Genomic DNA, 23,019 nt, shown 5'->3' on the forward strand with positions numbered 1-23,019 from the left:
GCAGAGGCCCTCCTTCCTCGCCCAGTTCTGGTGGCTCTCGCAGGCCTTGGCTTGTGGCCGCACCCCCTGACTTCAGACGGTCTTACCCACGTCTCCTTGCATCCTCATCTCCTCTTCTGTCCCTTCTGAGTACACGTGACACTGGATTTAGAGCCTGCATTTTGAGATCCTTAGCTTAATCTGCAGAGACCTTCTTCCAAAGAAGGTCACGTTCACAGGTTCTGGAGGTTGGCTTGTGGACGTATCTTTTTTGGGGGCCCCCATGCAACCCACACCAGGAAACAGGGTTCTCAAATGTACCCATGAACCCAGCGACTTCCTAACAAACAAGTGAGCCCCTGCCCTCCCCTCCACAGAACTTCCTTCATCATTTTCCATCTAGAAACTTCTTCCTTTTACTGACAGCAAGGGCCCTTCCAGAACCGCCAAGCCAAGCTGCTGCTCCTTTGGGCTCCAGGGACGCTCGGTTGCTGTTGGAAACCGCAGGTCTGCCCCTCAGGCAGGCCCGGTGAGGCGATGCTTGGAAGTGAAGCTTCTTCAGGCTTTCAGACTCTGAGTGCTTGTCCCGTGGTGTAAACATTTGCTTCTCTGCACATTCCGGCTGCTCGAACTCTGCTGAGTCAGCCTCGAGTCCAGCCCATGTGAAACGTCAAGAAACCAAAGCTAATACTTTGGAGTCTCTGGGATAAATGGAAAAAAAAAAAAAAAAAAAGCAGCATGCAGGTACGATGCCACAGGTGTTGCCTGTCACTGCATGTGGAATGTGTTTGGAATTTAATCACCTGAGGCCAGAAGCCGCTGCATTGTCAAATGGGTGTCTGTCCGGAGCATAGGGCCCCTTTTCTTTGGTTTCGTGCTACATGGCGCACAGGGGTGACTGAGGGATAAATAGAGCATTTAGTGGAAGCCACATGGGAAGTCCTGGGTTCAATTCCCAGTGCCTCTTAAGGAAAGAGGAGAGGACCCAGACACAGAAAGCAGACAGTGAGCGCAAACAATGGGCAGGCAGGGATAAATAAATTAACAAGTAAATAAATCCCTTAATTATCTTGCGAATAGCACAGCCATGTTGTGTGTCCAGGCAAATAAAAAATGTTATTTTCTTTCTCTCTATACCTTGTGCTATCAGTCAGGAGCTGGGTGGGCCCGTGCACAGTGCTGATGCGCGCAAGGAGTGCCCTGCCACACAGGGGTGTCCCCCGCATAGGGGAGCCCCACGCGCAAGGAGTGCACCCCGTAGGGAGAACCACCCAGCGCGAAAGAAAGCGCAGCCTGCCCAGGAATGGCGCTGCACACACGGAGAGCTGATACAACAAGATGATGCAACAAAAAGAAACACAGATTCCCATGCCACTGACAACAACCGAAGCAGACAAAGAAGAAGACGCAACAAATAGACACAGAGAACAGACAACGGGGGGGGGAGGGGAGAGAAATAAATAAACAAATAAATCTTTAAAAAAAATAGAGCTTATTTGGAAAAAAAAAAGAGCTGGGTGGTGGCCAGGGACCCTAAACCTTCAGCAGTTTAAGACTATGCTGAAAAATAACGTATGGGGGAAAAAAGATGGAGACAGAGCAACATGCAAAAAGGATTCAACAAAGCCGAGTCACCGCAAGGGGCTAAGAAAACAAAACCCAGGAAACCTACTCTTTGGGGTGGAGAACGGTAGCCCCGCTGACCATTTTGAGGGGTGGGGGAGAATAAAGAGTTTTCTTGGTTAACTTGGGCATGACTCGGTGCGGGTGGGGGGCGTGCTGGGACTGACCCCTCCCCTCCCTCACCGTTGCCCATGGGAACAGAGAGGTACCTCCACACGTTTCTCCTCGGGCCGCCCCATCAGGAAAGTCCAGAGGCCTGGAGGAAAAGGGCCTCTTTCCCTGCTTCTTTTCCCCATCTGAAGTTTTCCAAGCTCTTGTGCTGATTTCCGTCGGCAGCATCCCGGGATAAGAAGAGGATCGCTGGCTTTCTGGTTTCTGAGTTCTGAAGCTCCTACCTGTTCTTATAGCTCTTTCTCTCTTCATTTCTGAACCGTGTCTTCTGGTTTATAGGATTAGCATAAGTGTAATGCTACTTATTGGCCAACCAGCCAACAGGCGTTTCCTGCTGGGCCGAGCTTTGTCTGTGGGGGAGGGACTCAAGCTGGGTCAGTTGTGGCCCCGTTTCCAAGAGAGGATCTATGTGGTCCCTCAAAACAGGTAGACCTGACTGGGAGAAAACAGTACATGATACAACTTTACACTTATGTCCTGTTGCCAGATACACATCACCATGCACCATGACTTTGTATTTAAAAAATAAATTCGGGAGCGGATGTGACTGAAGCAGTTGGGTGCCTGCCTCCCACGTGGGCGGCCCCGGGTTCAGTTCCCAGTGCCTCCTAAGGAAGACAAGCAGACACAGAGAGCAGACAGTGAGCACAAACAAGAAGGGGGAGGGGAAATTAATTAATTAAAAATAGTAAACTCCTTAACTATCTTGTGAAGAGCATAGCTATGCTGTGTGTCCAGGCAAATAAAAAGTGTTATTTTGTTAATATGACTTTTTAAAGTAGATCAGTGTTTTAGCAAGCACGATTTTTTTTTCTTTTCTCTTTTGTTGGAAACTGAGGCACAGTGACCTCTCAAGGAGAGACGTGCTGTCTCCATGGCTACGCTTGCAGCCTAAGGAATGCGGTAATTAAGAGTTCCCGGTGAATGGGATGACGCTGTTAAAGGCTGAAGGAAAAGATGAGCACATACCTTTTGTAGTGAATAGGACACTTAGACTCTGAACCTTGAGATAAGATTTTTTTAAATTCCTTAATTTAGTGCTGATAGTTAATACATGTTGCTGCTTGATGACATGTAGGCTATGTGTTTATGCTTATTGGCACGTAGGCTGTGGGTATATAGAGAGCCCCTTGTAAACAGTAAAGTTGTCTGAGGAGTCATTACTTGCAGACCCCCTGATCCCAGCTCTCTCATTCTTTTTCTTTCTTTCACTTTCTTTCATTCCCGATACCCTTCGGGTCCAAATCTCCAACACTCTTTTTGCTCTTTCTTACATGTCAAAGATCCTCTGAACTTGGTCTGGGTTTTCCTTACCCTCTGAAAGGCCTTGTTAACAGAATGCCCTGAGCAGACAAATAGAATGTGTGTAGACATAGAATATGTAATAGCCAATTGTGTACTACACAATTGGGACTGGGGAATATTCTGAAAAAATCATTGAAAAGAAATTTCAGAGAAATCTGAATGGATCAGGGACTTGAGGAAGGAAAAGTTGCTTTATTAATTTTCTAGAAAATTCTCCAACATAAAGACTTTGTAATTTACCAGGCTCACACAGTCCAGCCCTGAGAGAGAGCCAGAGGTGCACATGTAAAACAAAACTTTTGTGATTGTAGCTGTGATAAAAAAAGGGGGGGAGGGTGTAGTCCAAATGTGAGGTGTAGACAATTATTTCTGATTATGCAGATAAGTTTTGCTGAGCTAGAAGCCCCAAGCACTGACACAAAGGAGATGACCTTGATGCAAACGATATTTTCGTTTATTTGCATTTTCTTTTTCAAGAATTAAACATGGATTTACCCGAGTCTCTGGGACAAAAGCAAAATTAGCAACAACCACAAAGATAAAATTAGCAAATACCTCTGGAATACGTCTGTGCCGGGCTCTGTGCCAAGCTCTTGAGGCGCATTGCCCTGTTGAATAGGCACATTAACTCTCTTAGGCTCAGCGTGAGTCAAGGCACAAGGCTAAAAAGATGGAACCAGGTTTGAACCCAGATCTTGCACCTTCTTAATCATTCTCAAAAATATATTTATTTTTGAGGTTTGTGCTGTGATGGAGATGAAATACTGATAACCTTTGACAATTGTGTTAACCCTTTTTATGCCTAGCCTTCTTAAAAATGACAACAAAGACCAGCAGGAGGAAACAATTTTCTAAACAGATGGCAATTATAGACGCTGACATTCTAGCTGGACCTATGCCCTTTCCAGAATTTAAAAAAAAAGAAAAAGGTGGTGGGAGGCCTCCCACAGCCCCGTCGTCCCCTCTCAGCTCTGCACCTGGTCATTTCAAGCTTCAGCCATAAGGAAGACCTCCATCTCCACGCTCTTACACTGCCGAGAAATTGGTACGATGATAATTTCCATAGAACTAGGAGAGGCAAGACTTGTGTCTAAGGATCTCTCCAGGTTTCCTATCCACTACGTTTTATTCAGTTATTGTCAACTCTAAATTCAGTCATTCTTGCTTCACTGTCTCTCCTATTTTATCCCCCAGGAAAACTCAGCTACCCATGAACCAAGCAGCTCTGGTGATATATGATAGGTTATACTTTGGCTAAAATCCCAACTCTGACATTTAACTTAGACTCTTTGAACCTTAAAAAAAAAGAACAGTATTGGGAAGTGGATGTGGCTCAAGCAACTGAGTTCCTACCTACCACATGGGAGGCCCCGGGCTCAGTTCCTGGTGCCTCCTAAAGAAGACAAGCTGGCACAGTGAGCTGGCACAATAAGATGATGCAACAAACAGACACAAGGAGGAAAACACAATGAGAGCCACAACAAAGCAGGGAGCGGAGGTGGCTCAAGGGATTATATGCTTCCCTCCCACATGGGAGGTCCTGGATTCAGTTCCAGTGCCCCTAAAAAGAAGATGAGCAGACAACAGACACAGCAAGTGCAAACAATTGGGGGGGGGGGGGGGGAAGGAAGGGGGAAGGAAAGGGAGGGGAGAAATAAATAAATAAAATAAGCCTTGAAAAAAAAGTATGTGTATTAGTCAGTGTTCTCTAGGGAAATAGAATCAACAAGAGTTATCTGTTGATAGTAACAGATTTTATCAGACTCTCGTGACCGTGGGGATGCACAAGTTGAGATTCTGCAGGCAGGCTGCAACCAGGGGCTCCAGTTTCAGTCCAGTGAAGGTTCTTGACGAGTTCTGGGAGACATTGGCTGTCCAAAGACGAGCTGGAAAATTCTCCCTCAATGCTGGACTCGCTTCCCTTTTTAAGGCATTCAGCTGATTGGGTTAAGCATCACTCACTGCTGATGGCAATCTCCCTGATTGATGTAACTGTAATCAGCTACCTCTGATTTACCACTGCAGTAAAGTCAATGGTGACTAAAGTCCATAAATGCCCTTGTATTACAGTTTGCCCAGTGCTTCCTTGACCAAAAACCTGGGCACAGTTACCTGGCACAGTTACAGTTAGCTGGCGCAGTAGCCTAACCCTCACAGTGTGCGCGTCATGAGGTTATCCTGCCAACAAAACACAGTTAAACACGTGTGAAGCACCCACCTGGACCTAGCCCGATGTGCTCAGTCACATTAGTTCCCTGCTTTTTAAAAATAAGCACTAGTTCCAGAATACTTGTCCTCAAGGAGCCTAAAATTTGTGAAAGATTTGGACACAGCACCAAAGGACTGTCCTAAAAAGAATGCCCAAAGAGATAGAGGGGTACAGTAGTTGAGGAAGAGACATACACCCCTAAAGTATCTCTAAATTATTCAACAGATGTTATTGGTGAGTGCAGGCAAAAAAGGATCTCATCTGATTGCTAATTTTAAGAAGCCAAAGTTTAACCAATCCTATATATCTAATATTAGCCAGGGTTTTCCAGAGAGACAGAATGGACAATCAACTTATTACAGGAACTGGCTTACATGACTGTGGGGATTTGCAAGTCCCAATTCCGTAGGACAGACTGTAAGTTGGAAACTCCTGTGAAGGTGAAATTGAATTCCCCAGGAGAAACTGGCTGGCTGAAGAGGCAGAAATTCTTTCTGACTTCTGAAATCCTCGGTTCTGGATTTTAAGACCTCTAACTAATTGCAAGCAGAGACTCCCCTCGTTGCTGAGGGCAGTCTCCTTTGTTGATTGTAGATGCAACCAGCCATCGATGCAAATCCATCTATGAAGTACCTTCATAGTAACCATTAGGCTAGCACTTGCTTGACCAAACAGCTGGACACCATAACCTCACCAAGTTAACACATGAAATTACCCATCACACTATATTAACCATGACAGTATATTAGTGACAATAATTGAAAATACATAAATTGCTATTGGTTTTAGTACTCAAGTTTAGCCACGGTCTTTTTTTCTTTATGTAGCTTCAGTAACCGTCACGTGTAGGTTTACTGCTAGACCAGTATGAGGAATTTGGCCAAAAGAGAAAAAAATAATCTCTGTGTGGGTAAACTCCTGGCAGGTCCCTTCTGTGCTGGCTTTTGTTTTTTTAAATCTTGAAGTAAGTGCAGGACGGCTTGTTCTTGCAGCCAGCACCATTCCTGGAAAACTGCTCGAGGTTGAAATGAGTCTTTCTGGTTCGTATTTTCTGCCTTTTTTCTTCCCTGAAGACTTCTAGAGAAGCATCTCTTCAGCGGTGTCATGAAATCCAGAAGGGTTTCTTGGAAAGATGTAACCATCTCTCTTTTTTTTTTAATAGACTTTATTTTTTAGAGCAGTTGTAAGTTTACAGAAAAATTGCACAGAAAGTACAGAGTTCCTAAGTACCTTCCCACAAATACAGTTTTCCCTATTAATAACATTTTCCATTAATGTGTTACATTTATTGCAGTCGATGAACCACTATTTTCCAATCTAGCCATCTTTTGGAGAATGGTTTGCACCCTGCTATCATACTCAGATGTTTGGTCCTCAGAGTATTCTTTAAAATATCTAATATAGTGCTTTTTTAAACTCAGGAACTTTCATATGAAAACACAAGCTTCTGGCTTTTGTTGAAAAAATAAAAGATCTAGCAACAGATTAGACTTGAATTCTCACAGGTCAACAGTATACTCAAGCTGAACATTGGCTACCCTTTTTAGATGGGACATATACAGTCCAATTTACCACAGCCCCCAACATGCCCTATTGTGTACCAAATCCTTTTTATTCAGTTGTATTCCCTGCTCAGGCTTTGTAAGTGTTTTTTAATTCTTGTTTTAGAACTTAGGGTACCTTTAGCATCGCAGAATTTTAGGATTTTTAGGACAAATTGGTGGTCATCCGATTCACTTTATGTAAAGCAAGGAATTTTCTCTATAATATCTATGGCCAATTCTTACTTCTTTGTGGCTAGAAGAATCAAGTGCTGCATAGGGTAAATGCAATCTACCTCCTACAATTTCACCCCCACCCTGCAGGAATAAGCACTCACTTCACCAAAAAACATACCACTCCTAGTTAGACTCTGGCTCTTCTTCTCTGGATGCCCACCAGTGCCCTTCTTAAAATATGGCTTGTGGGCCTGATCACAATGTTCCAGACATGATGCCATGAAGAAGGCATGACATTTCCTCTTTTACCCATCCCTTTCCTCCCATTATTACAAACCTTTGGACTGCCCAAATCATGCCATTAATCATATTGAAATTACTGGCAAGAAAAATGCAAGGTTTTTTGTTTTCAAGTGTACTATTAAAGGATTTCTCCTTCATCATGTGCTTTACATTTATGTACAATACATTTCATTGTATTAGTTTTACTAATTTTTTTCCAAGCACTAGAAATCCTTATATAGCTTTATTTAGAGTGTACCCTCCCTATCGTGCATGTAGATTGTTCGTGTCTATCTGATAAAAACATACTGGTTTTCCTGTGGGAAACCACCACTCTGCAAATCTCAATCCACATGGTTTAGGCGGAGTTGACCCACCAGCGCTGTGCACCTGAGAAAACCACTTTCCTCCAAAGAGGAGAAGAGCAGAGAGAGCCTGACGGGAGTGTATCCAACAGGAAGAAAGCAGGTCCTGGAGATGGAGAGAAATGGAGAGCCGATCAAGCTGCATCTGTAGCAAGTTCCCCTTTCTTGCATAAGCCTGTTTAAAATTGGTTCCCATCACTTGCAAACAAGAGTCTTCCTTAATAGACCATCCCTGCCAATTCCGTCATCTGCAGCTTTGATGGTAATTTCCTTATAAAAGAGGTTAGTGGTGATAAAATGCCCGGTGCTTTAAAGTTGTATTTATGTAGCAATCGTAGTTTCTGTTCAGATTGCATGCGTGTTTCCTGTTGGCACAGTGGGGTGGGATGGGTGTGTGTGTGGGCACTCGCCTGAGTGTATTAAAGTTCCTTTAAGCTTTCTGTGGCCCTCCCCTGTATTCATTCAAATTGCTGATAAAAATCTTGAGAGAGATCCAATAAAGGACACAACATTATTTACCACTAGAACCCAAATGTAAATTGACAGTAGCTAATGGTATTTAGATACCGTGGTTTAGCCTGCTTTTATCCAGGTCATTTTTTTTTTTTAAATTCTTCATGCTCTAAGAATTTTCCCCCATGCCTTTTTTTTTTAATTAGAGAAGTTGTAGATTTACTGAAGAATCATGCATGAAATAGAGTTCCCATATTAGCCCCTCCACCATTACTAACACCTTGCATTACGGCGGTACATTTGTTACAGTTCATGGAAGAACAGGTCTGCAACGGTTTTTACAAGCAGCATTTAGAACTCAAGGCCAAGGATCTGCTCTTGGCACGCCTATGCCGACGGCCCGTAAGGCGTCTATCGCTGTCCCTGAATGTGCGGGAGGGGAAAGGGTGCAGAGAGCTGGGGAAAGGACCCTTCTGTTAACTCATTATACTGTCCTGCGGCTGCGACACGGGTGGGAAGGCAGTGAAGGGAAAGCAGCCTTTAGAATTTGCCAGAAGCCAGTTTTCCTCCCACTGAAGCCCTCTTAGGAGAACGTCGCCGCTTGGTGCATTCCCGTCCGTCTCCTCTTTGGCTCCTCTCCTGCCCCTCTTCGCAGCAGCCAGTGAGTTTGAGCCAACAGCCCCCCCCACTTTCCTCTGGGGAGCCGAGCGGCTGTGGAAACCTGACACCTGTGCTACACAAAGGTGACTGGCTCGGCAGGGTCAGGGTGACTCTCAGGATGATAAATCACCAGAATAAGCCCATCTCTTTCTCCCAACTCCCCTTCTCCATTACCAGTTCATTTTTTTTTTTCTTGAAACATATACTTCTGAAATTTGTAACAAGAAAGTAATGCATGTTCACTACTTTTTTAAAAAAAAAGGGGGTGGAAATACAGCACAAAGAGAAACTGCTCCCTTCTGGCCCTCCAAGCTATGATGGGTGAAATATTGAAATGTGACTCACGTCACTTCCTTCGGGATGCTTTCCTGAACTCCAGAGGTCAAGTCCCTGATTGTGCTGATTGTCCTCTCTGCTCCGTCCTCAGAGCCCTTGCCTCAAGTCCAAGTACGCAACGTGATTTGACCCGCTGTCTCCCCTCTGGGAGCTCAAGGGAGGGACTGCCCACTTGCTTCATTCTTATGTCCCAGAGCCCAGCCCCAATCCTGCCACATAAAATGTTCCTAATAAATACTTGAGTGAATAAATATGAAAAAAACAACACTGTAAGAACTGTGAAATTTAAACAGTACCGAATGAGAGAGGACATGGTGCAGCTGTTGATAATAGTTTAATTATAAACTTCTTTGAAAACAGAGATGATCTTGAACATTTGTGGAATTCAGTGTTTAAAAGTGAAGCAACTTGGGATCTATATAAACTACCTAAACTCATAACACGACTAACATTTGCTCTTTTTAAAATTCAAGATGTTTTTCTTTGCTGTTTAGACTTTTCATCTGACAAGGATTACACTGAATATCATCAGCAGGGAAGTGGATGTGGCTCATGCAGTTGGGCACCCGCCTACCAAATGGGAGATCCTAGGTTTGGTTCCTGGTGCCTCTTCAAGACAAGCAAGACAGCGAGCTGATGTGACCAAGAGGAGATGTAATGAGGAAACACAATGAGAGAAACAAGCAGGGAGTGAAGGTGGCTCACGTGATTGGGTGCCTCCCTTCTACATGGGAGGTCCCAGGTTCAGTTCCTGTTGCCTCCTAAAAAAATGGGCAGACACAGAAAGCACACAACAAACACAGAGAGCAGACAGTGAGTGCAAGTGATGAGGGGGGCAGGGAATAAACAAATCAAATCTTTAAATATATATATATATGCCTATATATATCATCACCAGTATCACTAAGGAAGAAAAATTGAGATCAAACTAAATATTACTTTTCCTAAAATATTTCAAATGCTAAAAAAAAAAAAACCAAACAAACAGAAATAGTGGTTAGGAAACAACCGTTTTCAAACTCTATAGGCAAAACACAAATGTGGCCTTGCCATTAACTTTTTCTTCAAACATGAAACATTGGCATTAACAGACATGGCTGTACTTGCTTACGATTTGTAAATTCACCTTGGCGATGGTGACTGAAATGTGTGCTATGAACAGTTTCCTAATTAGAGTCCTATCCCTCCCTCAACAAAATGCCCAAGAATTAGAGTTACACACCCACATGAGCAAATTCCTCCCTTATAATTTTCTGAATCATTTCTGTCTCATCTTTCCTTACTTCCTTTGCAATTTAACTAGGCTAAGAAACTATGACGATGTCTCGAGTATAAGAAAAACTAACAGCAAGTTTTTACTTCAGACTCGATTGTTGTAATCAAAATTTGTTTTCAGCTCTATTTCGCATCTCTTGGCTGCCTTTTTTTTATCTTTATTTTTTTTTTAATATTACATTCAAAAAATATGAGGTCCCCGTATACGCCCCACCCCCCTCACCCTACTCCTCCCCCCATAACAACAACCTCCTCCGTCATCATGAGGCATTCATTGCCTTTGGTGCATACATCTCTGAGCACCGCTGCACCTCATGGCCAATGGTCCACATCATAGCCCACACTCTCCCACAGTCCACCCAGTGGGCCATGGGAGGACATACAATGTCCGGTAACTGTCCCCGCAGCACTACCCAGGACAACTCCAAGTCCCGAAAACGCCCCCACATCTCATCTCTTCCTCCCACTCCCTACCCCCACCAGCCACCATGGCCACTTTCTCCACACCAATGCCCCATTTTCTTCGATTACTAATCAAAAATGCTTTCAGCTGTTGCTGTTGGAAATCCTTCCTAAATTTAAATAAATTACTAAACTTCAAATATCTCAGTGACCGTCTGAGACCTCTGTGGGGTCTCTGTTAACTTTTCAGTTCAGTACCCAGAAGTTTCCTTAGTCTTGGCCAGTATAATTCCCCTCGCCTTGAATCTGGGCTGCCCCTGCTGACTTGCGCAACCAGGAGAATGCAGCAGGCTTCACTTAGAGCTAAGCCTGGGTCAAAAGCAGCGGGCCCAGTTGCTGGTGGGCCTTTGGGCATACTTTCTCTTGGATGTTCCCTCCCCTTGGCCTTCGTGCTAGAAGCCCCAGCCAGGCTGACCACGTGCTGGGGCTCTGGTCAACAGCCCAAGCTCAACTGCTAACTGACGCTGGCGTCTGTGACCGGCCTTGGGAACCCCGGTGGAGGGCCAGTCTCATCACGCCGACTGCAGCCCAGCCATTGCTAACCGCATGCCGACACTCCTCCAAGCGACACCTACTGGGAGATGTGTCAAGAAATGTGAAAGCGAATGCTTTTTCAGGCTACCACGTTTGGAGGTAGTTTTGGACAGCAGTAGGTAACCAGGACAGTCTTTTCACTACTCCTCAATGCCCAAAACCCATCTCTTGCCTCAGCCTCATCTCCACCCTCATCCATCACCTCCAGTGTCACCAAACGCAAAAGGATTTAGTCTCTGCTTAAGATGCTCCTTCATCCTTCCTTATTGACTGGCTCTTCTGGGCTCGTGCCCAATTTCCCTTCCTCCAGGAAGTCTGCCCTGACCATCCCCATCTCCCCAACAGCACCCAGCTCCTTCTTGAGGACAGGGACATCTTTTCTGCAGTTGTGATGACTGGCACATAGTGGGTGCTATGTACCTTCTAGCTTTATCAAATCTAGGACCCAAGTTAGGGACAGTATTTGGCTTGGAAATTTCTCAAGCCTTCCTGCTACACTTGCTAGTACTAGTACTTTTATAAATCCCAAGTTTTCATTCCACATGCAACAGGTTCAAGTTCAAAACCAAAGTGCCTATGAGGGAAGGCCACAGAGGGTGCAGCATGTCATGGAGTTGCCCTAGATGGAAAATAGACTCTAAAAATACATATACAGCTGCTAGAACTATGTGCTTCTTCAGCCAGCAGAATTGTGGAGTGGTTTTAATTCAGGGAACTAGATAGCTAGTTCTAAATTTGGCCTGACTTCTACTCAAGCTCATCTCTTCCACCATCCCAGGACAGGGAACTATTTTTTGAAGCCTGGCCTCACTATTAGAGCTTTTCCTTCATCCCTTGTCCACCCAAAGACAAAACAACCCTGGGCAACCCACTGGTGTCTGGTCCTCAAACTGCAAAGTAACCAACAGGTTTTCACCAGCAACTTGGGAGAAGCTCCAGAAACCAGCTCCATCAGATAAACAGCCTGACTGCGTTTATGCCCATCCTGGGTCAAATGAACAACATCTCTCAAGAATGCACTTATAAGATCCAGACGCCACCCGGTATTTTTCCCGACACCACTGGCACGTTTAGTTCTATTTTTATAGCCCAATTACATTTCCTGACTACACAAACAGCGAATGCATTAAAAAAGGAAAGAAACAGGGAGCAGGTGTACTTCAGTTTGGTGGTCAAGCACCTGCTTCCCATGTAAAAAGTCCCAGATTCGATCCCTGTTATTCCTAAAGAAAAAAAAAAAAAGACCCACATCTACTCATGAAGTATTCGGTTTTATTTAAAAAGGTAAAACTATATATACACACCCTTCTTTAAAACAAAAGGAAAATTCAAGTTTTAGTATCAAGCAATGAGTTATAATATTACAAAGTTCCTTACAGCAGTAATTAAATAGTGGTAACACTGTACCATCGAAGTGTCACAGAATTCAAATCTTGGATCCTCAATGATTCAAGTGTTTTTACCCCACACCAAAAGGGCTGGGTCAGTTTTAAAATAAAACGCCTCCGGTAACGGCCTCCAGGCCTCCTCGGGTCACACGGTGGGGTAGCTGGCTGCCGTGGCGATCCCACAGTGGTTTTCCCGGTCTCTGGCCATCTTGATGTAGCCTTCCATGCCCCACTTTTCACCCCAGCTGAAAGAACAGATTTTCCGCTTAATGCAAAGAATCAAAAACACGTTTTAGCTTTACCAAGAGAAGCCAATAATTAAATGGTGCACCAGAGGTCATAAGCCTCCTGGGCTGTCCAGGACAACCTTTTAGACTTAACATAAAGAGCCAGGGAAGGAGCTGTGGCTCAAGCAAATTACCATACGGAGGACCCAGGTTCGATTCCTGGGCCCTCCTGGTAAAAAAAAAAAAAAAAAAAGGAAGAAAAAAAGGCGCTCAGAACTACACGGTGTGGAAGGTGCAGGCCCCCGTGTGGCGAAGCAACTATGATGCAACCAGACAAAAAAACAAAGAAAGAATCAGAGGCAGGGAGTGGATATGGCTCAAGGGGTTGGGTGCCCGTCTCCCCCATGGGAGGTCCTGGGTTCAGTTCCCAGGGCCAAAAACAAATAAGCAAAAACAAACAAGATTAAAAAAATAAAGACAAAAACAAAAACGAACAAGAGCCACTGAGCTGTGGCTCAGTGGTGTGGCCCGGTTCACTCCACAGCCCCTGGTACCTCAAAAAAAAAAAAAAAAAAAAGACAGAGGCAGATGTTAACAGAAATCATTGAGTCCCAAATCTGCACAAAACCCTGACCCCAAACACCCATGACCTTTTCCAGAACTGTAAGATTGAGAGGTAGAAAATGGAAACCCTTGGGGCTGGGCATTTCAGAATTTAGAATGCCATATTAATAGCCCCAGTGAGCTCAGGGCAGTCTTAATATTTCTCCATTTAGGGAATCACCTGCATGTTGCTTGCAGGGAGTCTGTGTACATTCTTTCCAGAGAGCAATTTTGCTACCTCTGAAAATATGCACATCCCTCCGTTCATAGGTCGTCCTCTACTGACTGACACTTCTCAAAATGTGGTAGAGTCAGACGGTTAAAGAAGTTTGCAAACATATAAAATGCTGCCACTCTTCTCAGTACAGTAGTTTGGGAAATGTTAACATGGGTTAATATCATTATTTGTAAATGAGTACTTAACAATTTTTGAATAAAATTCACCCTAAGTGAGAGACTTCTGGGGTTTCAGCCTTGTCCTTATGGGTTTGTGGACCTGGATCCAAATAGAGATTCCAAGCAAGGCTTCCCTTTTGCAATTCACATACAAGTGTAAGTCACTGGACACCGTATACCTGTTCTTGATGAGCCAATATTTGTTGTTATCAGAGTCTGTTCCTTCAAAGCCATAGCCAACCACCAGAACCCCGTGATCCAGATCTTCGCTGCTGCAGTCTGGTTCATAATAAACACCTAAGAGCAAAAGTCAACACTGCCCTGAGAAGTGACATGTGACACTAACTCACCCTTAGCCACAGCAAGGTAAGCAGCTCAAAATTCAAAGAAACCAAATTCCAGCCAAGACTTACTTTTAGGATCTATTTTAAAAGAAGCTATGGGGATTTATTAGCAGAAGCACAATTAGCATAATCCCTTTTGTAAACATCTCACCAAGGGGCCTGAAAGACAGCTCATTAAAATCTGGTAATTTTACCCCCTTTCCTCCCCCAGGATGTCTCTCTAAGGAAAAGACACAGAATGCAAAAATACCTAAACCTAGGGGTACTTTTCAATTATAGAAGTAAAAATCAACTGGAGAAAAGTTATGTAAATTAAACTATCCCTCAAGAAGTATGCAGCCATCAGCAAATATTCATGAAGTGCTTCTCCTGGGAATGTCCTTAACGGAATGTCAAATGCACAGTATTATGGGAGCGGATGGGGCTCAAGCAGTTGGGCACCCACCTCCCACGTTGGAGGCCCCAGGTGCGATTTCTGGTACCTCCCGAAAAAAAAGAGAACAACTGGCAAAAAAACACTCAGGGAAGATGATCTGGATCAGTGGTGGAGCACCTGCTTCCCACATACGCAGTTCCAGGTTCAATCCCTGGCCCTTGGTACCTAAAAACGTACAGGTACGAGCACTGCATGTACAGAATAAACTCACCTATGGTAAACACACACCCAGTATGCTACACTGAATTCTACAGACCAAAGGGTCAATCGTGCTACGAGGTACTGGAGGCTTTCCCACTTTCCTGCCTTAAGTTCTAGCAACAAACCACCCCCTACCTGACTTATAGAACTGGAAGGACTCATGGCCGGCATCGATGGCGACAGAGACGGGGCCAATGGTCGCCACCGCCTTCATGAGCGCTCTCTCTCGCTTAGGGATGTCCACGAAGCCCGTGTCGTTGGCGGCGGCGTACTCGGGCTTGTAGCGGCAGCGCATGTCCTTTCAGAGGGAAGCGGGACAGAGCCTTGATTACTACTCTCCACCGCGCCGCGAACGTGCATTCTGGGGCCACACGAGACGGAGCGGGTCAGTGTCTGACTTCCAAGTCTGTTTCATTACAAAGCCGCCCAAGAAGCGAAAGTGAAAAACTGGCTGAGGTCTCCTCCACGAGATTCTCTAGGTCTCTCCACAAGGAGAAAGGTTTTCTTTGTGGTGGCAGCGGTGGTATGCCAAGCCCCTCCCAGCCCCCCAGTGTTGCTTCTGTTCTCGCTAGGGAGAAGTGTAGACGTGTTAGATGTCACTGTCGGATCAGAGAACCGGGCTTAGGCCACTAATTTCTAAGGACAGGTCTGAAAAGCTAGCCCCATCTAAAACGTGAGGGGTTCTGTTGCTCCTGAAAAGTGCCCCAACTTTCCAAAAGCAGAGCTGGAATGAGAATAAGCCGTTTATACCCTTCCGACGTAGGGATAGGAGTCCTCGGAGTCAAGGCCCCTGTTGTCCTGGACATACTGGAAAGCATTGTCCATGAGGCCCCCGTTGCAGCCGTGGTTGCCCTCGGCCTGAGAGCAGTCCACCAGGTTCTGCTCACTGAGGGAGATAAGCTTGCCCGTCTTCCGGAACATCTGTCCCTCAAGGGCCCCGACCGCGCTGAAAGCCCAACAGGAGCCACACTCACCCTGGAAAATAAAAAAGCGTGTCAGTTTACAAGGCAGAGAGACTCTGACCACAACCCATAGTCCTGAATTCTCTCTCTCTCAAAAAAAAAAAAAAAAGTTAAATGCATGTGGCTCCACAGTCTAACAAAAGGTGGATTCCTTTCTAACTTTACTATTTGGTACAGGTGGTCTGAATTTAAAGGCCAAACCTGATTCTTCACAGGAGTCACGTAGCCTTTCTCCCTCCAATCCACAGACTTGGGCACTTCAGAGGGGAAGTCAAAGAATACTTTCCCCTTCCTGTTGAGCTGCTTTTGATAGCCATTCATCACCTGCCTGAATTCTTCATTGGTCTTTAAAAGAAAAGTAAGCAAAATATTTAAAAAGCACTGAGGAGGGGAAGCGCAGAGAGCTCAGCAAGCCGTGCCACGCTCACCATGTCACCGAAGGCGTTCATTCCCATCGTGAAGCTCTGTTGCCCTAGGTTGTACGCCAGGTTGTGCCGTTCAATCCTTTTCATATTCTTCTCCCATACCGCTCTCCGCCAACCTTCTTCATTCTAGAGCAAACACAGAACTAATCGTATTTATTTCCACATAAAACTCATGTGGCTTAGTGGGGATGGAAGAGTAACATTGGCCCAAGATAGCTTTTTACTTCTGGGAGCTGCTCTCCAAGCTCAGACACAAGAGGGCTGAGGCTGTGTACCCCCACACTGTGCTCAGTCATGGGTACCATTAAGTCACTGCTCTGATAGAAGCCGGCTTCTAGAAGCTCCTGTCTGGCTCTCAGCTCCCAGTGAGCAGGAGCCAAACCCCCTGGGGTCCCTCTAAACAGTTTCAGATATTACCAACCATGCCATATAGCCTCTGGTGCGTTGCTTTCCACTGCTGCCATTGTGCATCTAAACGTGAATCCAATGTTGGAGCAGCTGAGGCTATTCCCAAGCTAAGGGCAGTCAGAAAGAGCGAAGGATTCATGTTTCAAATCCTGGTAAGGGAAAAGAAACGAGTATCTGGTTAGACCAATCCTTCTATTTTTTAGGAGGTACCAGGGATTGAACCTGGGACACCTTGTACCTGTGAAGCAGGCACTCAACCACTGAGCCACACCTGCCCCGCAAGACCAGTCCTTTTTAAAAAGTCATTCTTAATCTCTCCTGAAAAGTTACAGCCACCGTGGTGGAGTGAAAACATTTAAATTATCTTCCCAAGTATTTACCCGTAGACTGTGAAAGAAAGCTAAGTCCTGGGTGGAGAAAAACAACACAGGGCCTTATCAAGCATCAAAGGTTCCTGATTCAGCCATGGAAATGAAAAGCAGACAGGTGCCATGGCAACTGAAACAGTAACAGCGCCGTCAACTTATTTTGTTAAGGGTCTCGCAATACCTCAGGGCTCAGCATCTCAGGGCCACATCGAGGAACCGATGGTCCGGGTTATTTACCACCAGTCACCAGGGGGATGGACAAGAACCCAGTAAGCCGGACATCTGCTCCCGATGGGGGCAAAGCGCCCAGCTCTGAGGGGCCCCATACCGATTTCCCCGTCTATGACCTGGCGGGACGTGAGGCCATTCTCGAGCCTCCCCCTCCTTGAATTTAAACGTTCCTGAGGTACTTCACAAAGAAATGGGAAAGGAGCGCCGCTCCCACCACATCCACACAAGGGGCTGCGCCGGCACAGCCCCCCGGCCCTCTGCACACCGCGAACAGCAGTCCCGGGGCCGCGCGGCGGGGACCCGCCCCGGGCCGCTCCTCCCCAGGCGCGCGGCCTCGGCGGCGCGGGCAGCAGCTGGCACCGCGGCCCGGCGCGAGGCCGTCCAGCGCCCCGCCCGGCCCGGGACCGCCCGGCTGCGGGACCCAGAGCGCGCCGCCGCCCCGAGGCCGAGCCGGCCCCGCCCGCGAGGCTGGGGGACTTGGCGGCAGCGCCCAGCCCCGGCTCGGCAGCTCGGGCAGATGCTCTCGATCCCCGGGGCTGCGAGCGCCGCCGCGCCGAGGTCCCTGGGGGACAGGCCCCCTCCTCCGACCCCGTCCCGCCCGGCCCCGCCGGCGGCGCTCACTTGCGGCGGCCGAGCCTGACGCCCGCGCACGCGCACCACAGACGGATCCCAGGGTCTCTAAGGTCCGCAGGCTGCGCCCCGGAGCCGCCGGCTCGGCCTTTAAGGCCCCGGGAATGCTACCCGCTCGGCCCCGCCCCGTCCCCGCCTTCTCGCACCGCGATTGGCTGCCTCGGCCCATGGGCGCGTGACGCTGCTCAGGCTCACCTCGTGCCCGGGGGCGGGGCGAGGTTGCCTGGGTGTGGCCTGAGGGGAGGCGGGCCCGGGGCGGGGCTGGCGGCGGAGGGTCGGGAGGGCGACGGCGAGGCGGGGGGCGGGGGCGTCGGCGGGGGCCCACAGAGCGGGGGTCGAGCGCCCCTCCCGAGCACTTGCCTAGCGGAAGCAATGGCTTAGCATTTATGCGCTCGTTGTACGGTTTAGTCCAAGAAACTTCCACGCGAACCCAAAGTGAAATTTCCACCTCATGCTGTGTGTCTTTCGTCCTAAAATATTTGATAAAAAACTCCTGGGGGGTCAGAACCATAAACGCTAGCTGTCACTTGGACAGTCCAAACAGGTGAAACGGGTGGAAGAATGCAGAGCCGCAGGCACAGTATCTCCTAGTTTAGGGGTGGAGTGTTGACGGGCTGTAGAAAAATCTGGCGGGGAAAGCCAGTCTCCAAAGCACGTGATCCCATTGCCAAGGTTCAATTGCTGGGAGGCAGAGGGGACGGCACTGGGTGGTTCTGCAGAGACCATGTTTTGTAATGCGTTCTTTACTATCTTCAGCCTTTCTTAAAAAAAAGAAAAAGAAACCAAACAAAAAATACTAGAAATTAATTATTTACAGAAAATATTGGTTTCACAAAGAAGGTGAGAATAGTAAAAATTGCTTTTACTTCCTCAATGTCTTATGGTTTATTGCATCTTTTTCCGTGTCCACAGTGCCTCTCGAGATTTAATTTAAGAAAGTTACTTTAATGGCATTTAATGTCAGGATTTAAGTTACAGAGGGTGGGAAAATATTTTGGATGGGGGAAATATATATATATTTAAGGATTTAAGAAATTTAGTCCAGGAAACTTTCTAAAACTTTTCTTTTTATTACGTAAGAAACATGTTAATTGTTGAAATTACCCTTTAGAACAAAATCATCATAATATATGTTGATTTGTAAGGGTTTTTTTAGGGGTCGGGAGGTACTTGAAAGTTAGTTTCATTTCACTCCCAAACTGCAGTTCCCATAATATTCCCTCGAAAAACGTGGAAAACCTTATGAATTAGTGTATATGTTATTTATTCTGCAAACAGAATACAATTCTTTAGCTAAAACAGGGGTGATAAGACAATCTAATTCGGTGAAGTACAATAGAAAGATATTGTTCACTGGTTTATTTTTCCAAGTGAGCAATCGGCTATTTCCAAATAAGCAGATCTCCCAAGACATATATTAAAATGGCCATCCTATCATTGTTTGACAACTAAATGAAAAAAAAATTATCTGTGCGTTTTAAACAAATTTTCTGATGTAATGACAGATTCGTGTTCTTTTTGTTCCCTGAAACTCATGAGCACCAAAATTGTCAAAGAATACTTAATATTTAGTAAAACAGTAAGGAATGTAAAAATTAAAGAGGGAGGGGTGTTTTCAAAAGGAAATCTTTGGAGATCAGTTTACTGTAAATAAAACATACTAAACAGTGAGTGCACACTCCTGATGTACATAAATGCTAATAACAGGTACTCCCAAAATGGCAGAGCTTGAAACAATGGATATTAAATAAATTAAAGGTACTTCAGAAACAAAGAAAAAAAACAAAACAATAATTAAAGAATGAAATAACCATCTCCATCAATGTAACACAGGCAGGAAAGATGACATGAACAAAACCAGATACAAGTTTTTCCCCAAAGTTTTCATCTGGGTGTTTTTTTCTCTTTTTAAGCTTGCATAATTAGATTACAATAATTCTTCTTTCTATGCTAAATCTTAATCATTTTGCCCTTTGAAGGGTCAGGAGGAGAGAAAATTCCAAGCCCTTTTTGAAATTTACTGCCAGGTCCATTTTGGCCAAACCAGGGATAGCTAGTCTGTACAAGAAGATCCCACAAGCATTTTGTTTCCCCCTCGTTGTAAGTTATTTTTTATTTAAGAGTAAATTGATGACCTTTCTAGGAGCATAAAACCAACCAATAGTTGTTTTTTTAAAGTAAGTCATTAAAATTTTCGTTTTATGGTCTTTGAAGAAAATATAATCCCTTCTCTCAAATATGAGTAGAGGCTGAAACTCTCGGGTGGTTATAAAAGTAGACTGCTTAGCAAATAACCCAAGCTTTTACTTTTTCATACACCACAGGTTTCAACAAAACCAGTCTTTAAAGAAATCTAAGTTATTCTAACCTGTGGCCTTTACAACTACCCTTAGGTTACAGCTTCATAAGATTGCAAAAGCAAGAAAAACCTGCTGTTTATCAACTGGACTCGAGGCTGTGTGGCAGGTACTGCTCCAAACAGTGGCAACCCCTTTGTTCTCTGGATGTGATGCAAAGGCAATGGAAGAAAATGGACTTTTAAAATGCCAAATATGCTGAAAATCTAAAATTAAACAAGAAATACCTAAATGCAGGAGAAATATAAAGAAACTTTAGGGAAAGACTATTTAAGCAAGAGGCTCATTGCTCCAAGTCGCAGAAACATCTCTATACATAATCTGTTAAATAATGTATTACAGAAAAGTGATAGTGCTAACCATTTAGCTCTTATCACTACTCTTCTATCTCCAGTGCTTTGCAAAATAACTTTGAGTGCTAATTATTAAATATTCACATTTTCATCAAGCGAGCAAGCCTTAGTTCTGCCTTTGATGGAAAAAAAATGCAGTTGGCAGAACTTCCCAATTCCTATTTAAAAAGCAGTATCTATGAAAGTATATTCTTGTGTGCAGCTGTAGCAGTTTGATATTATTGATGACTTCCAAAAAGAAATAATGGATTATGTTTGTAAACTGGTCTTTTCCTCTGGGCATATGAGATTATATTGGATTCAGAAGTTTACTTGATAACTTAATCAAGTAAACCTCTTGTGTCAGTAAGGCATTGAGTCCCCACCCCTTGGTGAGTGGGGACTTGCAGATAAAAGGTATGGCAAAGGACAGAGTTGAGGGTTTTTGATGTTGGAGTTTTGGTGTTGGAGCTTGATACTGAAGCCTTAAACTGGAGCCCCAGGAAGCTCACAGAGCAAACAGAAGCAAGACCCTGGAAGAGAGGAACCCAGGAAGCCTGAACCCTCACAGACGTCAGCAGCCATCTTGCTCCAACACGTGGAAATAGACTTTGGTGAGGGAAGTAACTTACGCTTATGGCCTGGTATCTGTAAGCTCCTACCCCAAATAATTACCCTTTATAAAAACCAACCAATTTCTGGTATTTTGCATCAGCACCCCTTTGACTGACTAATACAGCATCTGTATACATTTCTTTTGCTTATACATAAACAGGACATAATTCTTTTTTTAAAAACAATTTTAGGGAAGCAGATATGGCTCAATGTGTAGAGCTTCCACCTACCACATAGGAGGTCCAGGGTTTGATACCCAGGGCCTCCTGGCCTGTGTAGCGAGCTGGCCCACGTGGAGTGCTGCTGCGTGCAAGGAGTGTTGCTGCGTGCAAGGAGTGTTGCTGCGTGCAAGGAGTGTTGCTCCACACAGGGGTGCCCACCACGCAAGGAGTGGCCCCTGTGCAAGGAGCACAGCCCCATGCAGGAGAGCAGAACACCCAGGAGTGGTGCCGCCCACACAGAGAGCTGACGCAGCAGGATGACTCAACAAAAAAGAGACACTGAGAAGAGACAATATGAGACACAGTGAAGCAGGAGCTGAGGTGGAACAAGAGAATGATCACCTCTCTCCCACAATGGAAGGTCCCAGGATGCATTCCCAGAGCCACTTTATGAGAATACAACAGACATAGAAGAACACACAGCAAATGGACACAGAGAGCAGACAAGGGCGGGGGTGAGGGAGGATTTAAAAAAAAAACAACTTTATTTCAAACTCCCAAAAATAAAAGAACAGAAAACGGAAACTCAACAAGTTATGGAAACTTTACTCCTAAAATGTTCTTTTTCAGGCACTTTTATCTCCTCTAATTCCAACTGCCAACTCAGTTGTCCCTCTAGTGTTCGGAAAGATACCCAGGCGGCGGACTTGGCCCAGTGGTTAGGACGTCCATCTACCACATGGGAGGTCTGCGGTTCAAACCCCGGGCCTCCTTGACCCGTGTGGAGCTGGCCCATGTGCAGTGCTGATGCGCGCAAGGAGTGCTGTGCCGCGTGGGGGAGCCCCACGCGCAAGGATTGCGCCCTGTAAGGAGAGCCACCCAGCCCGAAACAAAGTGCAGCCCTGCCCAGGAATGGTGCCGCACACACGGAGAGCTGACACAGCAAGATGAAGCAACAAAAAGAAACACAGATTCCCGTGCCGCTGGCAACAACAGGAGTGGACAAAGAACACAAAGCAAATAGACACAGAGAACAGACAACCGGGGTGGGGGGGAAGGGGAGAGAAATAAATAAATAAATAAATCTTTAAAAAAAAAAAAAAAGAAAGAAAGAAGGATACCCAGATGAACACAGATCAGTTAAATGACATAGTCAAAGTCTTCTTATAATGAAAAAGAGAAAAAACTAATGTTTAAATGTATTCATATCTCACTAAACCATTTTTTTACCTTTAAAATGGAGTACCAACTTTGCTTTTGCTACAAAAACATTACAGTGTTGTTAATTATAGTCCATAAATTTCATTAGTTATATTTTCCCATATATCACCACATTCTTAGTACCCTAAAGTAGAACTTTTCTGTATTTATATTTTAACCACAATCCTTGTCTACTTCCAATATCGTTGTTATACATTCCCAGTGTTATCCTCCAGCTGTCCTCTGACTAGCATGAATCTTCCCATCTGCTTATTTCAGCCACAGTCACATCCATAAATCAACAGCATTTGTTACATTCATTATAATGTGCTACCATCAAGGCCAACCATTACCACATGTTTA

At 45.2% G+C, this 23,019-nt stretch overlaps 1 protein-coding gene across 1 annotated transcript; it reads right to left on the reverse strand.

Moving 5' to 3' along the window:
- Positions 1 to 12,624: 12,624 nt before the first annotated feature.
- Positions 12,625 to 18,092, reverse strand: CTSL (cathepsin L). Its single transcript, XM_004470929.5, has 8 exons — positions 17,983 to 18,092; positions 16,776 to 16,911; positions 16,358 to 16,480; positions 16,131 to 16,274; positions 15,718 to 15,942; positions 15,103 to 15,265; positions 14,166 to 14,283; positions 12,625 to 13,005 (listed from the first exon to the last, which is right to left on the reverse strand). Exons 2-8 carry the CDS (start codon positions 16,899 to 16,901, stop codon positions 12,906 to 12,908), a joined length of 999 nt encoding a protein of 332 aa, XP_004470986.1. The 5' UTR covers positions 16,902 to 16,911; positions 17,983 to 18,092; the 3' UTR covers positions 12,625 to 12,905.
- Positions 18,093 to 23,019: the final 4,927 nt, after the last annotated feature.

This window comes from Dasypus novemcinctus, chromosome 8, assembly GCF_030445035.2.
Source record: "Dasypus novemcinctus isolate mDasNov1 chromosome 8, mDasNov1.1.hap2, whole genome shotgun sequence".
Taxonomy (NCBI): domain Eukaryota; kingdom Metazoa; phylum Chordata; class Mammalia; order Cingulata; family Dasypodidae; genus Dasypus; species Dasypus novemcinctus.